General features: G+C 41.5%; 1 protein-coding gene across 2 annotated transcripts in view; it reads left to right on the forward strand.

The window, feature by feature from the left end:
• The first annotated feature begins 1,582 nt into the window (after window positions 1–1,582).
• LOC122552396 (NACHT, LRR and PYD domains-containing protein 3-like) overlaps window positions 1,583–18,737 on the forward strand; it is a 31,385-nt gene continuing 14,230 nt past the window's right edge. For both annotated transcript variants that reach the window (XM_043695145.1, XM_043695146.1), the window contains exons 1-3: window positions 1,583–1,934; window positions 5,433–5,600; window positions 8,562–8,648. In XM_043695145.1, coding sequence (XP_043551080.1) covers window positions 1,789–1,934; window positions 5,433–5,600; window positions 8,562–8,648 — 401 coding nt within the window. In that variant the 5' untranslated portion in view covers window positions 1,583–1,788. The remainder of the gene's footprint in view (window positions 1,935–5,432; window positions 5,601–8,561; window positions 8,649–18,737) is intronic.

An 18,737-nucleotide genomic window follows, 5' to 3' on the forward strand; every position in this document is an offset into this window, starting at 1 on the left:
GCATCTTTTGTGTTCGTTCCTCATAGCGCTTAATTCCCCGATATTTCTCTGGGAGAATAAGTTCCTTGTATTTCAGTTTTAAATAAATTTCCCCTAAATCCCCTAGTCTGAGATTCCCCCAAGCACCGCAGATCAGGCAGCATCTGAGGACCCCGAAACATTGATTTTCCTGCTCCTCTGATGCTGCCTGACCTGATGTGCTTTTCCAGCACCACTCTGATCTAAGCTCTGGTTTTCAGCATCTGCAGTTCTCACTTCTGCGTACCAATATTCCACAAGTCTACCGAATGAACTCTTTTGAACTGCATCCAATTCTGATATCTATTTTCCTAAATATAGGATACAAAACTGTACACAGTACTCTGGCTGCAACCTCACCAACATCCTACATAGTTGTTGTAAAACTTCCCTAATTTAAACTCCCTCTCCCCAGCAATAAAGATCAAAGTTCTGTGGGTGTTCTTCATTACTTGTAACCTTTTAATCACTCCTTAATCCTCAAAACTTCATCGTGATCTCACTTCATCTGTAATCATATTCCCCATCGAGGGGATTAACTCTTCAACCATTACCTGAGCGATAGTTGTGAGTAAACAGTTTTGTGAGAAAGAGGCTTCATCCACATTGCAAATAGGTCAGTAATGTCCAAACAATAAATATTTACCTGGCTCAACGGGGGCCTCCTGAGAAATATATCTGGATAGCTCCCATGCTCCCATGTCTCTGTTGATCAGAGCTGGTACAACATGGGGTCCTTGATTGGTGTTCCCAGGTCATACTGCGCACAGAAAATGGATCAATAGTGTTTTGCTATATCTCTTCCTATTCCGTGCCACTACAAGAATCTGTCCTTCCTCCTCAACATGGCTTCCCTCCCATCCAGTATATTTCTGTGGTATGAGGATGTTAAGCTGAATGCAACATGGTGCTGCCACCTTTCCTCTCTTCATCAGACACATCTGTGCATTTTTGCAATTCCTTGTTGTTGCCATTGTTTTTAATCCTTCCCTCTCATCCACATTCCCGCTTAAATAAAGGATATCCTACTCTAAATTTACAGTTTCCGCTTCCTCAAACTCAATTGATGCTACTGACTCTTGTTGCTTACGGCCTGTTCGAACTGTTGCTTTGTGTCACATCTGCCTGTCAGTTGCAGAACTGGATGAAATCTGTTCCCTTCCGATATGCTTTAATCATTATTGCCATAGCCTCGAGTAGTCCTCTAGCAGTTTATTTCGAATTTTCTAATTGCTGTCTCATGCTCTAGATCTGTCTGTCTCTTATGTCCACCCGTTCCCTCAACTCCACACTATCATACAGTCATGTAGAAAACCAGAGGTATAGCTACTGTCTGCTAGCCTGTTGAGTATGACAGCATATCTAGAGTAATAATCTGTACCCAATATTCTAACTTGTTGTGAATGTTTTTTATGTCCACAGTTTATTGGCCATGCCTAGATGCCCTTGAGAAGGTGTTGTTGAGCTGCTGCCTTGAACTGCTGCAGTCCATCCTGCTGGTAGATCCACAATGCCCTTCATGAGGGAGTTCCAGGACTTTGACCCAGTGACACTGCAGGAATGGTGATACTTTTCCAAGTTAGGATAATGAATGTCTTGGAGAAGAATTTGGAGGTTGTGGTGTTCCAAAGTACCTGCTTCCCTATCCTTCTAGATGGAAATGGTCATGGATTCTGAAGGCTCTGTCTAAATATCTTTCGCAAATTTCTGCAGTATATGCTGTCAATAGTACCCACTGCTGTTATGATGCGTTAGTGAGTGAGGGAGTACATGTTTGTGGATGTGATCCCATTCAAACAGGCTGCTTGGAGGTTAAGTTTCATGTGTAGTTGCAGCTGCACCCATCCAGGCAATTGGGAAGCATGCCAGCTTGACTTATTTCTTGTAGATGATGGAAAGACTTTGGGAGTTAGGAGGTAAGTTACTTACAGTCATACAACCTAGCCTGTAACCTGTTCTTGTAGCCATTATATTTAAATGTTGAACCTGTTAAATTTTTGGTCAATGGCAATCCCCAGGTTGTTGAATGAGGGTGACACCATTGAATGTCAAGGAGGAGTGGTTATTTTGTCTTTTATTGGGGATAGACATTGCCTGGTATTTGTCTGATGTGAATGTTACTTGCCACTTGTTAGTCCAATCCTGAATATTGTCTGCTCTATTCATGAAACATTCACTTCTCCACTTCCTGATGCTGCCTCACTTCCTGTGTTCTTCCAGCCTCCTGCCTGTCTATCTTGCTGCATTTTGGACATGGACTGCTTCAGTATTTGACGAGTTACAAATGATGCTGAACATTGTGCACTGAGTGGGTGTCACTGAGTAGGTCCGTACTCTCACTTGATGACACCTTCCATCACTATACTACTGATTGAGAGTAGATTGATGGGATGATAATTCACCGAGTTGGACTTGTCCTACCTTTAATATACAGGACATGCTTGGACAGTTTTCCACATGGAAGTGGGGATGGGTGGCTGATGCTGTGGCTGCACTGGAAGAGCTTGGTGATGGTATTTCTGGAGTATAAGCCTTCAGTACTGTTGTCGCCATGTTGTCAGGGCCCATAGCCTTTGCTGTCTGTCATTGGCAGCCTGCATGTATCCATGTGACAAAGCTTCAACAGAACATACAGCAGCCTCATCTGCAGGAAGGACTTTCACTCTCGAAATCCAACAGATCTGTGGCTGCCACAAGAATCCCTCATGACGATGGAAGCCCCCACAAAACCTACACATTGTGGCAATCCTGGGTGCTTGAGTTATTCAGGCTATCTCTTTGCCATCAGGCTCAGTACTGGATGACAGGAGATGATAGTTCAACAGAACTTTCACTGAGCTAGTAGTCCAAAGCATGACCATAATTTACAATGCTTAAGACCGGTGGATGACAGAATGCTGCTCACTTGTCTGGATCAGTGCTGGTCCAACAACACTTGCAGCTTGACATCATCCAGGGATGAAAGGAATCCACTCACTCCATCACCAATGCACTGTCCTAGCTGTATAAACTGTATGGAAGATGCACTGTTGTAACTCATGAACATTTCTTACAATTGGGACATCGATATCACAAAGTCTTTACACGCTACAAGAACAAATATAATTCAGAGATGCCGGTGTTGGACTGGGGTGTACAAAGTTAAAAATCACACAACACCAGGTTATAGCCCAACAGGTTTAATTGGAAGCACACTAGCTTTCGGAGCGAGGCTCTGAATCACCTGATGAAGGAGCGTCGCTCCGAAAGCTAGTGTGCTTCCAATTAAACCTGTTGGACTATAACCTGGTGTTGTGTGATTTTTAACTTTGTACAAGAACAAAGACAGCAAACGTGTGAAGTCAGCACTGTCTGTAAGTTCCCTCCAAGACACCATCCTGACTTCGAACAACATCTCTATCTCTTTGCTGTCACTGTATCAGCATCCTAGCACCACCTACTGAACTGCTTTGGTGATGTATCTACACCAGATGGACAGCAGCAAGCCAAGAATAGATCACAAATTCGTGTACAAAGACAAGTGGATGGGCAACCAATACTGACTTTGCCAGATACGCATAAACAAATAAATAAAAGCAATCTGTACTGACCGAAGGACACTTGGGCCAATGTGCATCTATGTGGAACACGTGCAGAGGAGAGAGACACCCAGACATCCTATTTCCTGTTGTTGTGCTATGCTCTGTGTAACCTGAAGCTACAGTGGGAAAAGTTTTGAACAATGAGTTCTATTGCTTCTTAAACAGTCAGTAGCCGGAATCAATCTTAACCAGAGACTACACAATGAAGAGTCTCATGGACCACGATGTCAGATGTGTGCAAGGGAGACACAAGATTCAGTAATTTCAACTGAAGGTGACTCTCACATCAATGCAATATATTGTCCATCTTTGTTAGCAATGGTGCTGTTCTTTCAATGTCTTTACTATCTCTTGGACCTCTCGTGATATGAAGCACAGAAACTAGAAATGTTTTGGTATCATTTAGTGCTTTCCTTCTCATTTCACTGTTTACAAGAGCCAGTGAACTCTTAAAGACACAGAGATGTGGAAAATTGAAAGTTTTTTTTGTCATGTACTCTCTCAGAATTAATTGAAAATATCTACAGAGAAAGATGACATCCAATAACAATGTACAGTCAGATGAAATCTAAGGGCTTCAGGAGGAAGATTTTAAACAAATGCTTGCATGTACACTGATATTCTACCTCTGCAATATCAGCTGAGGTGGTGACAAAATGCGCATATCTTTCCTCCATAGATTTTGTTAAATCTGCCTCTCCTCCAGCTGCCTATAGCCTGGAGGATACCTATAATCTGAGTGGCTTCCACACGGAACCTGCTGGCTCATTAGAAGTGCCTGTGTGGCGCACCCCCACCCAGATGCTGTAGGCAGCTGCTGTTATACCCAGTCAGGGTAAACTGGACCCTCCCTACCCATGCTGAGGACTCTGAGCTGATGGAGGTGCAATGCTGCTGCTGAGGTATTGCTAATGACTGGACAGAGATGTTTTTTCTACCAATTTTACTTTTGTCATTGGTCGCATGCCAGACCTTCAGTTTCTCCTTGTAACCTTTTCCTGACGACATCAGTTCAGTGATTTTTTTTGTCATTGCAACTGGATGCCCTATGCTTTCTCACCTTCTCAACAGTCTCTATCTGAACCTGCCTTGATTGCCTTGATTTTCTCCTCCAGTTTTGATAGAACAGGGACTGCTGCAGCCTGAGGGAGTATGAATGAATCCAGGAGCCACCCGGATCTCGCTGTTGCCATTTGAGCTCTTTGTTAGTAACTCGTGATCCCCGGAGGCTCCTTCGAGAACTGTTGTTTTAAAGTACTGCTGACTGCCTTTAAAAATGGCCCCATGATTGCCTGAACCAGGACATTCTTTGCTCATACTGAATGGATGACTCTCCCCTGCCTGCCAGCTGTTAATTGTCCAACTCTGATAATATTGTATTCATGACTCTATTCCTACCCTACACACACGGCCACACTTCCTCATTCCAGACAAATTTCACAGCTTCCAGTTATATCATGACCCTTATCTTCAACACCAGCACTAATGCCACTCCTGCTCCACTGGTCTTAACTCATTATCCTTCCTAATAAGAACATAATGATGCAGAGGTTCTGCTTTGCACCCCTATCATTTTATTTAATTATTTCTGCACTGCATTTTGTTCTTTCATTCCCTCCCATTTCCCTCCCCTGTCTTTGTTATTAAACCCTTTCATTTGCAGCTTTTTCCAGTTCTAATGAAAGTACACAGCACTCAAACATTAATTTCACAGGATCAATATAACTTTTGTTCTGAATTAAATTTTGAGGACTTCGTACTGTACATTATTGTTGTCATCAAGAGCGCTGTATATTTACCCACATTTCTTATTTTACTGTCAATAATCCCTAGATTGGCTCTTAACAAACTCACAGATTCCTGTGCCAAGGAACTAGCCTCTACTGTCAGTACAAACCAGTCATTGATGCATTTAAATCTGGGGGGAAACTCCTTCACAGACCGATCTGTCTCATCTCTCCTCCATCTCATTCGGACCTGTAAGAGTCTACAGGAGATCGAGTGAGTATTTACAATAATTTTTAATAGAAAAAATAAAGTATGAATGGGATTCATTACATTTTAAATAAGTATTATTGAAATATTAACTCCAGTTAGATGAAAAGAAAAATATGTATTTATTTGCAAGACTTGAATATAGATATTCCTAGTATTTTAAACACCAATGCGGTGAAAAATTATCTTAATAATACTAGCAATTATAACATCAGTTGTGGGTGGCACGGTGGCATAGTGGTTAGCATTGCTGCCTCACAGTGCCAGAGACCCGGGTCAATTCCTACCTCAGGCAACTGTCTGTATGGAGTTTAAACATTCTCCTCGTTTGCTCCGGTTTCCTCGAACAGTCCAAAAATGTGCTGGTTAGGTGAATTGGCCATGCTAAATTGCCCATAGTGTTAGATGTAGGGGAATGGGTCTGAGTGGGTTGCTCTTCGGAGGGTCGGTGTGGACGTGTTGGGCCGAAGGGCCTGTTTCCACACTGTAAGTAATCTAATCAACTTTAAACTGCGCAGATCACAAGGAAAGACGATTGAAGTATCATGAGAAATAAAACACTGGTTCCTTACAACGAAAGGGAAGCATTTTAAATTAGACAATTACATAAGTTGATTTTTTTTTCTTATTATTTATATGGATCACAATTTAGTTAAAATCAACTTACTGCTGTAAAAACTCCAAATCGCTAATTGTCCAGCACATTGATAGGATCTTGCTAATACTCTGATAAAATTCTCACTGTTGAGCAACAGGATTTTCTAACAATCCACTCCCATATGTAAGCATTTGTTGGGAGTTGGGGGACTCCTAGAAAATCTCTTGAAATATATCAAAAACTGCACCAGCAGTAAATGGTGTTGAATGCACCTGTTGAATGGTGAATGAAATGGGAAACTCCCCTTCCCTGCAAACCAAGAGAACAACAATATTTCAACAATGTAATGACAGAAAATAACATTTCTTGCTGTTATAAAATTCAGAGGAATGAATTTTATAACAGCAATTAATATGATTTCATTATGATACTCACCCTGAAATAATATGAAGATTGAAATGACATGCAATTATAAAGTACAATGAATTGCCACTTTATCATTTAATTCATGGAAAATGGTGCCAGTCTCATATATTTCCAGATATAGGAACATTCCAAAACTTGGCAGGGTCAGTCGTGAGCTTCTGGAGATTAAATCTGATCATTGAAAATTGTTAGTAATATGAACAGAAAGAGAGAGTTAAATTAATTTTGCTGTTCTCTTCTGTCTGTAACAAAGACAGTTTTAGTTTATTTTCCTTTTTTATATAAGCCTGTCTTCCCCAAAATCTATGTTCATGATGCTCACTTTTTAAACGGCACTGAAAAACTCTCAGATTAATACAAATAGCTCTGATGAAGAGTCATCTAGACTCAAACCGTTACCGTGCTTTTTCTCCATGGATGCTGCCTGACCCACTGTGATCGCCAACATGTTTGTTTTCAGTGCAGATTCCAACATCCGCAGTAGCTTGCTCCAGCACAGAAATCTGGAGGTGACTGTATACAAGTAGGTGACTGGGGAATAGAAGGAGTCAGTGAGGTCTGCAGATGCTGGGGATCAGAGTTGAGAGGGAATTGCTGGAAAAGCACAGCAGGTCAGGCAGCATCCGAGGAGCAGGAAATTCGACATTTTGGACCGGAGCCTTTCATCAGGAATGAGGCTGGGAGCCTCTGGGGTGGAGAGATAAATGGGAAGGGGGTGGGGCTGCGCAATAAATCACAACAGATGCATATGCAAGTGCACATTCACTTGTGTACAACACAACGAAGCAGGAAGAGAAAAAGAGGAAAAAATAAGTTAAAATAATGAATTACTTTAAAAATGTAAGATATTAGTATTGATTAATTTGAATTTGAGTCCAGTCATTCAATGGCCAATGAATTCTTGCAGTAACAAAACAGAAGTTGCTAAAGAGCTCAGCAGGTCTGGCAGCATCTGTGAAGAGAAATCAGTCTGGTGACCCTTCCTCAGAATGTTTGCAGTAAGCTAATAGCATCTCTGCTAGAGGATTAGAGTTGAAGGTGCTTTGTGGGGTATGAGTTTACTTTGCAAGCGATATAGATGATTCTCACACGAAATACAACATTTGAGTAACTATGAACAGTTGATGCATAACTTTATTAATTAAAACGCTAACAGTGTGATGAAACTCTGACTATACACACAAACATATGTACATACAAACCAAATTTTAAAAAGTGGGGTTATGGATAGAGGGAAGAAAAAAACATTAGGAACACCATAAAATAGCCCCTTTCCATTGAGGTCACTGAGATCATGGAGATCACGTTCTTACTGCCAGGACTTGCTGTTCTTCCATCACTCTTCTCGAGGTTCCACTTCCTTACAGAAGGCACTGAATGACTAATTGACAAATTACAAAATCTCTGAGTTATTGATTTAAAAGTAACACATTACAGCAAATGGTGACAAAGAATAAGCTGGCTTTTCTCAAGCTTCAAATATTGTCCATTACCACCGCCTCTTCAAGATGGTTGATCATTTCTGGCTGTATCGTTCACATCCACAAGCTGTTCAGTTCCCCAGGAGCCATTCACACATTTGTTGGCTGACAGGTGACCTTTATCATCCACAGCTGGTCACAACTGCACAAACCAAGCAGCTACCTGTTGCAGGCCAAATCTCATTTTGTATACATCCTGTGCTGCCAGCCTGTCTTCCTCACTGATTGCACAAAGCAGCCGTAGAAATGCCAGTTACAATGGTCACTTGCTTTTTAATGCTGCAATCTCTTTACAATTTTTAATTTTAACACTGTCCTTTTCCAATTTCAGTCAGTAATCAAAAACTACAGAAAAAACAAAAAAAAATAATTGCATATGAACAGAAAATCAAAACCAGCTCAGTTTTTCTGCCTGCTGGTGGAAGTTCAGTCCATATTAATACAGTTTTTCATTCTGTTTAGCCTGAATGATAATTATCTGGGAGATTCCGGAGTGAGATTTCTGTGTGAGACTCTGATGAATCCAGACTGTAAAATAGAGAGACTGGGGTAAGTACCAGAGTGAGAGACTGTTCACACTAACTGGATGGCTGACATTGTTTATTATCATCATCACCATCAGGAAGTGTTATCTATAATATTACAGATTATCGGTATCTGTAATAATATTAATATCAAGTATTGGTTGTGAAAACGGACATGGGCCAGGATGCAAAAAAGACAATATTACATTTATTGGATGGACATCTCATATTGAGATCTAATGATGCAATATGTTAATACAGCTGCATCAAATTACAGTTGCTGACAAGGGAAAGCTGAAATGAATTACTTTATGGCCTTTTTTTTGTAAAACCTGGCGTTTTAATTTTTGATTAATGATCAACTGTGAAAAGAGTTAACAGGCCAAATCTTTCAAACTTTGGTTCAGTGTCAATTTTGTCATGTTTCATATAGGGTTTCTGTCTAAGAGACATTGTGATGTTTTCGTGTGCTGTCATTTCCAATCTTGCCTCGTTAACTACCCAGCCTGCCCAGAGAGTTCCCCTCTCGTCTGTTGCTCGCTCAATTTCATCACCTGCAACAGCCTGCTTATCGTAGAATAGCCCAACGTCTCTGGTTCACCTTTAAAAGGGAAATGCGCAGCCAGACAAGAAATGTCAGTCCAGAACTACCCTTTGTAAATATGACATTTCCCCAAACATAGCAGCTATAGGGGAATTTGGCACCCTGTTTTAAACTTAGGTGACTGAAGATCTGCTGAATGGGGTTGTGCAGAAGAGCAGCCATCCTCTACAACTGACAGTTGGCCACAATACCAGACCCTGCCAGCCTGGTCTGAGGAAGCCACCTGGACCAGCGTGGTCTCAGTCATCTGGAGGAAATCCCTTCACTGTAGGAGGAAGAACAATAATTTTCTCTGATCCACCACAGTCAATAACAACTCTCTGTTAACTCTTACTCACTCTGTCTCTGCTCCTGCATGTACCTCACACCCATTCTGAAACTCACTATTGCATGCACCATCCTCCATCACTCACTTTTCCTCAGCCAATCCCCCACATCATTAACCTTGCATGGCCTCTGTGCTGTCTACTCAGCAGGCCACACCACATTTTCCCCCAATAACTGTGCCACCCATTCCAGTTCCTTCTCTAATTTCAGCAGAAAATCACCCAGAATAAGACAGACAGACTCAAGGCTGCCTGATATTCAGCTCCTCACCCCTTAAGTGGATCGGATCCGAACTCTGACCACCCCAAGCGGCTGACTGATCGTGTCCCAGCTCCTGGATTGGTATCAGAAGCTGTCCTGGATTCTCCCTTGACTGTGCACTGCTAGCATAAATTTATTTGCTATACAACGGAGCAATAAGCAAGAGTGTAAGCTTGGTATATTTGGCTGGGCAAGGCTAAGCAGGGATGCACTGAGCAGCTGAATAGCACGTAATGAGTTTGAGCCTAAGAGGTAATCTAGTCCAATCTATCAGCCTGGTGCCTATCACTGAGCACAAAGCCTCTTTGTGGCAGGATTGCAGTGATAATCTCTGGTGTACCTGAGATGCAGCTTTAAAGTGAACAAGCAGATTGTGAATGGATCACAGCTGTGTCACATTGATACACTTAATGAGGCTGACAACAAGGAATAATCTCCTTTACGTATTCAGCATTTTATCACTCCTTAGTGAGAATCTCTTCTCGACACTGAGGAAGTTCCACTAAGCAATGTTAAAATAGGCTTGGCTAACGTTCTTATGTGACTCTTCCAGGTTTTTTGCTGTGGTCCACATTTTTCAGGGCTCTTTAAGATTCTGTTTTTGTGCAGTGACCTTTATTCAGAACTGGTAAATGCTCGAATATGTAACCGATTTTAAGCATGTAACAATTGCACTACACAAATGCAAGACAATGACTATCTTCAATAAGAGACAATCTAACCACTAACCTGTGATATTCAATGAGTTACCATCACTGGATGCCCCACTGTCAATACTCTTAGGGTTACCAGTTGGCCAGACACTCAACTGGATTTGCCACATAAGCACAATGTCTACAAGAACAGGCCAGAGGGGAGGAATCATATGGAGAGTAACTCACCACCTGCCTCCCCAAAGCCTGTCCACCATCTACAAGGCACAAGTCAGGAATGCGGTGAAATACACTTTCCTGGATGGGTGTGACACCAGCAACACTCAGGCTTCACAGCATCCAAGACAAAACAGCCTGTTTAATTGTCAAATCATCCACAACTATCCACTCCCACCACCACAAACACTCCATGGCAGCAGTGCATATTATCTCAAACAACCTACGGCACGTGGACTGCAGTGGTTCAAGAAAGCAGCTCTCCACCACCTTCTCAAAGGCAATTAGGAATAAGCAATAAATGCTGGCCAGCGACAACACCCAGTCCCATGAATAAATAAATGAAAGTATACTTTGACAATGAGTGTGGAGAGGAAGGGCAAAGCAAAGTGAAATGTGAATAATAGAAGGGAAGGAAGGTGACATAACAAAATCCAGATGACGCAAAACAAAAAGGGGATAAAATACCAGAAGGCTTGAGGATGAGTCCATATGTTGTGTAAGCAATGTGGGAGAGGAACGCAGGGAGAGTAGACAAACGTTGTTGTAATTGGGATTGCATAGTTAGAGAAATAGAGACTGTTCTCTGTGAACAGGATCAAGAATGCCAAAAGTTGTGGTGTTTCCCTGGTGCTTGGGTTTGGGATCTCACATCTGGGCTACAAGGGAACTTGGAGTGGAAGGGGTAGGATCCAGTGGTTGTGGTCCATGCAGGTACCAATGACATAGATAAAACTTGGGCAAAGGTTCTGCTAATGGAGTATGACTAACTAGGAGCTAAACTGAAAAGCTGATGATGTCTGGACTACTACCTGAGTCACGAGCTAATTGGCAAAGGGTCAATGAGATGAAGCAGGTAAATGCTTAAGGTAAGATGGAACATTACTGACTAATTAGTCTAACCTCGACCGTAGGTAAGATCCCGGCGTCCATTGTGAAGGATGAGATTTCTCTATACTTGGAAATGTATGGTAAAATAGGGTGGAGTCAGCATGGTATAATCAAAGAGGTTATGCCTGGCAAAGCTGCTCGAATACTTTGAGGAAGTAACGAACAGGTTAGATTAAGGATAACTAATGGATGTTATATAACTGGACGTCCAGAAGGCATTTAGGAAGGTGCTGCACAGGAGGCAATAGAGTAAGAAAAGAACCCATGGTGTTTGAAACAAGTTGCTAACATGAGTGGAAGCTTGGCTATCTCATAGAAAGCAGAACATGGGGGAAGAAAACATCCTAGTCAAGGTGAGAAATAGTGTTCCACAACACTCATTGTGGGGACCACAAATTTTCACTTTGTTCATTTAATGATCTAGATGAAGGAACTGGGGGTATTCTGGCTATGTTTGCAGATGATACAAAGATAGGTGGAAGGGAGGTAGCATTGAGCATGTGGGGAGGATGCTGAAGGATTTGGACAGGCTAGGAGTTTGGGCAAAGAAGTTGCAGATGGAGTGCAAAGTGGGAAAGTGCGAGGTCATGCACTTTGGAAGGAAGAATAGAAACATAGAGTACTTTCTAAATGGAGAGAAAATTCAGAAGCCTAAGTGCAATGAGACTTGGGAGTTCTAGTCCAGAATTCTCTCAAGATAAACCTGCAGGTTGAGACAGTTAGGAAAACACATGCGTTACAGTGTTTTATTTTAAGAGAACTTGAATATACTTCTGAGGGTCTGTAAGGCTCTGGTGTATTATTTGCAGTTTTAGCCCCATATCTCAGGAAGGATATATTGGCCCTGGAACGTGTTCAGAAGAGTTTCACGCGAATGATCTCAGGCATGAATAACCTAACATATGAGGAACTTTTGAGGACTCTGGATCTATCCTCAATGAAGTTTAGTAGGATGGGGGGGGGGGGGGGTGATTTAATTGGCCTGGACAGAGTGGATATTGGGAAGATGTTTCCATTGGTAGGAGAGACTGGGCAGAACTTGAGAGTAAAGGGATGACTTTACTTTCAAACAAAGATAGGAGACACTTCTTCAACCAGAGAGTGGTGAATCTATGGAATTCACTGCCACGGAAGGCTGTGAAGGCCAGGTCACTGAGTAGGTTTATGATGGCAATGAGTTCTTGATTGTAAGGGGGGAATCAAGGGTTATTGGGAGAACGGGGTTGAGAAACACACAGAACATAGGACATAACAGCTCAGTACAGGCCCTTCAGCCCTTGATGTAGGTTTCACAGGGTGGTGCAATCTGAAGCCGATCTAACCTACACTATTCCATTCTCATCCATATGCTTATCCAATGACTATTTAAATGCCTGTAAAGTTGGTGAGTCCACAACTGTTGCAGTCAGTGTGTTCCATGCCTCTACTACTTAGAGTAAAGAAACTACTTCTGACATCTGTCTTAGATCTATCACCCCTCAATTTGAAGTTATTCCCCCTCGTGCTAGCCATCACCATCCGAGGAAAAAGACTCTCGCTGTCCATCCTATCTAACCCTTTGATTATCTTATATGTCTCAATTAACAAACCTCTCAGCCTCCTACTCCAGTTACACTGAGACTGTCAGCTCCCTTAATAGGTTATGGATAATTAGAAGCAGAACTTCATTAGTGTGAAATGAAAATGAAAGACAATCATAGGTTTCACTTTCTTGGGAAAACATTCAGGATCTATTAAAGACCCTGGAATGTTTGTCAGCTTTACCCAGTGCTCATTACTAGTTGATCTTTATAACAGTCACTGGGTGAATGTCAGAGCAGTAATTTGCAGAAAATGGTAGGAGTGGAATATACACGGGTCAACTGTTAGTGCCTGGAAATTAAATGCCAAAGCAATCCAGGAAGTATGGAATTCGTGAAACGACAATGCTATGGGCTTGAGTTTCTGGGAGATAAAACCTAATAGACAAAGCAGCTATCAGCCAGAAGTTGGTTACCATAAAGTTCTCTCAAAGTATTTGTCATTTGAAGGAAACAAATAAACATATTCTCATACACTGTCACACTAGCCTGAATTTCTATTTGATTGTACCAAATTTGATCATCACTGCAGATTGTGAAATCAGTGTCAGACCTTCTGATGTTAGACATTGCGTTTGAAATCATGTGCTGGCCGCGTATGGCGAAGATATAACTTGTCGCAAACAAATGTATCCGATGCTATTACATTGCACAGGTGAAAAAAAATCAATATGCCTTCTATAGCACCTTTTCCATCTCCCGGCAACTGTCAAGCCACATCTGGACATGTAATCCAATGTTCCTCATGTCATCCACTACCTCTCAAAACCCTCCTATTTATTGGGTATTCACTTACTTTGTTTACGCTCCCCAAAGTTTCACCTCACAATTCTCCAGAATAAGTTTAATTTGTCATTATTCTGCCCAGTCAATTAAACAGCTGATATCATCTTGCAGTCAGTAGCCATCCTCGCTCCTGTTAAATACCTGACAGTTGCTGTATCATCCGTACATTTCCCAATCACGTCTTCCAGATTAAAACTGAAATCACTAAAATATATCACAAGCATCAAGGGAGCCAGAACTGAACTGTGGAACACTGCTGAAAACTACTTTCCACTCACAAAAACTTCCATCAACACTTATCCATTGTTTCTTATCACTGAGTCAATTTTAAATGTAATTCATCATGTTCCCCAGTATCCCACAGGCTTTATTTTTTTAAAACAGTTTTCTGTGTGGGACTTTGTCAAATACCTCACTAACACCTGTGCTGACAACATGCACTGTGGGACCCACATCCCAAACCTGCTTGATAGTCCCACAAAAGAAATCAAGTTCATATGACGTGACCTTCCCTTAACAAATCTATGCTGACTCTCCCTCATCAATTCAAAACATTTCAAGTAGGAGTCAATTCTATCACTCAATATTGATTCCATTTTTTTTTCCAAGTTCAGACTCATCGGCCTATAATTATCTCCCCTATCCCTCACATACTTTCTGAAAAATGGTATAAAGTTTGCAGAATTGCAATCCACTGCTACCTTGCCTGCACCTAATAAAGTTTGGAAAATAATCCTTAGAGCATCCAATATTTCCACATAACTTGCTTTAATAGACTAGGATATAATTTAACCAGTCCTGATGATTTATCCACTTTCAGGGAGGTCAGTTCCCCTGGTAATGTCCCTCTCATTACGCTTATTTTGTCTAATGTTTATGTAATCTTCTTAACTAAAATGTCTGCATCTTCCCTCTCCTTTGGAAAGACAGGGATAAAATACTCAAGAAACATGTACATGTCTTCTGTAACCAGTCATGAGTTACTATGTCTGTCTCTGATGGGCTCAACGTCCACACTCCCGGTATACTGATAAAACATCTCTGGATCCTCCCTAATCCTTCACAACCTCAATCCGATCTCCCAATTTTCCCTCCCACTTCCCCCTGCGCACTCCCGAAATAACTGCACAGGGGCTGGTATCCTGTATCCAAGTCACCCTTTCTTGACATGCGCACAGTATACTGCTGTGGCCAGCCAGCTCAGAGTCACACCCCGAATTAAGGAGATTCTGAATCTCCTGTGTATACTGGTCAGCCAGATCCCTGATTGATGCAGGTTACCCATCCCAATAAAAGATCTCATTATTGATAAGATCCACTTGGTTCTAATCATTACATTTCCATGCTCCTTGAAGCTTCCTAAGGTATTTGTCTTTTTTGAGATTATCATAAACTCTAATTTTCTTCCTAATTTGACCCTGTTTGCCTCTGGATTACCACCAGTCTCTAGACTTAGCAGCACAACTTTTTACTTTGTGGGGACATGTCTATCTTGCCTCTGATTTGTCACAGACATTCTTTTAAGAAGCTGCAACCAGTCCACTTTTGCCAGAACATTTCCCAGCTTTACTGACCTGGGAGTGAAATTGCCACCCAGTTTGAAGCAGTCTCACTTATCTGAGAGCATAGAATACCTTAGGAAATAAATCTCTTCTCCATCTGTGAGTCCAACTATTTTCTCTGCGATATCTCACTCTCTGCCTCTGCTACTGTATCCACGTCCCACTAAGGCTCATGCTCAACCATTCTCACAACCGCCTGCATCTTCCCATACTCGCTCTCACCCACCCCAATGAATGAGCTCATTGTCCCAACATGCCTTCTGTGCTGCTTGTTCACTTGTTTGGGACACCTTCACACCGACACCAAAAAAGCAATGGCTTGGTCATCCATGACTTATAATATCTGTCTGTTCCTCATTTCAGGGAAAAAAAAGGAACAGACTCAATGGGCTGAATGGCCTGAGTTCTGCTCCTATTGTCTTATGGTCTTAGCATGCAAGTACACAACTGATAATAGAATCCAAGTACAAGGTCACTCTTGCAATTAGCAGCTATTGTGACAGGTAACCGATTTGGTGACACTGGCTGCATACGGCAGTAACAGTTTGGCATAAAGACAAATTCTCTGTCATAATGGAGGCGCTTTGAGTGTCCTCCCTGATTTGGCACTTATAATGGCTCATCCTGAACCTCATGTCTCTATCTGTGCAGCTAATTGCACAGCATTGTCAAAAATCACTTAACTCCTTGTCTTGTGGATCCTTGTTCTTTGCTTTTTGCGACAACATCCCCAGAAATCTCTTCGCCCTACTGTCATAACTTCATATGAAGTTGATCAATTTGCTCGGAGTATTGTGGCAGCAAAGCTGTGTCTTGTGTTTGGCTTTAGTTAGTGCTCTTTGTAATGTCCTATTCATTCACATTAGTGTCACTTAGATCTGCAGGTGGCAGATGCTATGAAACCTTTGTTTGATTCCCAGCAACTTACAATATTTATGAAACTTAAATAGAACAGAAGTAGTGCACTTTGCCCCTCGACTGTCCCGCCATCCATAACCTTAGGGCTGTTTTTTCCCAGGACTCGAGACCTCTTTTGTGCATGTTCCACATAGCCCTTAACTGCCCAATATTTCAAAAGTCTACCTACTTCCTCTTTAAATACTTTTAGCGATTTAGCCTCCATAAGTTTCTCGGGTGGAGAATTTTAAACATTCACTATTGTCTTGGGGAAAAAAAAACTCCCTTTTCAATTTCAGCTTTAAATGTCCCCCAGATTGAGATGCCCCCAATATCTCAATATCTGCTTTGTCAAGCGCCATCCCCACCCCCAAAATCTTGTATATTTCAATAAGACCTACACCATTCTTTTAAAATAAAACAAAAGCCCAATCAGTTGCATCATTCTTGATAAGTCAACACCTTCATCGCACAAGTAGGCCCTGTGAACCTCTCATGAACTGCCTGCATACTGACATTTCCTTTCTTAAATACAAGATAGAAAACCATACAGAGTACTCTGGATGTGTAGGAATGTAAGCCCTGACTAGAGACAAAGACTCAGGAAACATCCAGGATTCAGGCAAATGGAAGACATTGCTTCAAGCAGGAAGAGGGCCAAAAAACCTTCTCCAAATCTGGTTTCGACATGAGAAGGCACTTTTTCCGTTAATCATTGGCTCAGATCAAAAGATATTAATGACACATGGTAATTTAACAGTAAAAAGCAGTATTTGTATACAATTGTGTTGCAATGATCACCTACAACGTGGTCACTCGGTCCTTCCTTCTTAGTTCTTATACCCAATCCTATGAGACACCCAATCAATAATGGATATTCCTTTGGACAGCCCCAGATTCCCATGATCTCATAGATTAGTGTTTGCTCAACACTATAATCTCTAAGCATTGGGATCTTCCTATGCATCCTATACATTCACATTCCAAAGTTACTTGCTGTACTCCTTTGTGTCTATCTCAGGCATACTTACCTCTAAGGACAGGTTGAATTATGTTATTTATTATACTCTGTTCAATTAGTCTTCTTATATTTTACGCTGTCCTAACTATATGTAAAAATATAAAAGGTATTTAATTTTAACTATTTGCTATAAAATTTTTAATATTATTTGTGCTATGAATTTAAATTGTAAATTTATACGGTTGATTCTACTGTTTGCACTTTGTGATTACTGTGCTGTGAACAATCTATTTTGTTTACGGTGTAAGAGAAGGCGTTTCCTAAAGCTAATTAACTCCCACACAAAGCAAAAATGCCTTTTCCCTCATCTTTGTGTTATGCTTTGGTTATATCTATTTTTATGTTAAAAAGTACCTCTATGATTCTCAGACTCTTTAATGAGAATCTATTGCTTAATATTGCAAGAAACTAATTTCAAAGAAACAAATATTTACGATAAAATAACTTATGGGCAGTCTGGTAGAGCAGTAGTTAGCACTGCTGCTTCACAGTGCTAGGGTCCCAAGTTCAATTCCAGTCCGGGCAACTGTCTGTGTGGAGTTTGCACGTTCTCCCTGTGTCTGCACAAGTTTCCATCAGGTGCTCCGGTTTCCTCCCACAATCCAAGGATGTGCAAATTAGGTGGTTTGGCCATGCTAAATTTCCCATAGTGTCCAGGGATATGTAGGTTAGATGGGTTAGCCATGGGAAATGCAGGATTCCAGGGAGAGGGTAGGAGGGCGAGTCTGGCTTGGATACTGTTTGGACAGTCGATGTGGACTTGTTAGGCCAAATGGCCTATGATGATGAATCTATGAACTTTAACTCCCTAAGCAGCTGCATTAACATGGATAACCTAGTTGGGACAATTACCAATGTATTGAAGCTGGGATCAATCACTCACTCAGGCATCTTCTCATCAAAACTGTCTGGGATAGCTGCTGCTCAAGGCTCTCTTTTTACTGGATTTGGAGTAGCTCTGTTCAAAAATACCATTGTGTCCTACTTAAAGGCTAGAACAACTGTCATGTTTATCTCCTTTTCAGCCATGTTGTGTTAAAACAAGCTGTTTAATTCACTTTTCCCTTGTGACCATTTTGAGTAAGCAGACATGGGCCATTTTGGTATATGCAAGTTCGGGCCATCCTTCCAAATCCCTCCTGTGGCCTAGGGCCATTATTAATAAACAGGCCAAATCAGAGTCCATGAATCTAAACCAAAGTCTAAAGGTGGTCATCTTTCCACGACATTGCATCCATGATCCTTTCCTTTCATCGTTCCACTAATTGTCTTTTCCCTAGTCGGTGTGTAGAAGGGCCACCTCCTTGGTCCATAGC

Source organism: Chiloscyllium plagiosum, chromosome 8 (genome assembly GCF_004010195.1).
Source record: "Chiloscyllium plagiosum isolate BGI_BamShark_2017 chromosome 8, ASM401019v2, whole genome shotgun sequence".
In the NCBI taxonomy this organism is placed as follows: Eukaryota; Metazoa; Chordata; class Chondrichthyes; order Orectolobiformes; family Hemiscylliidae; genus Chiloscyllium; species Chiloscyllium plagiosum.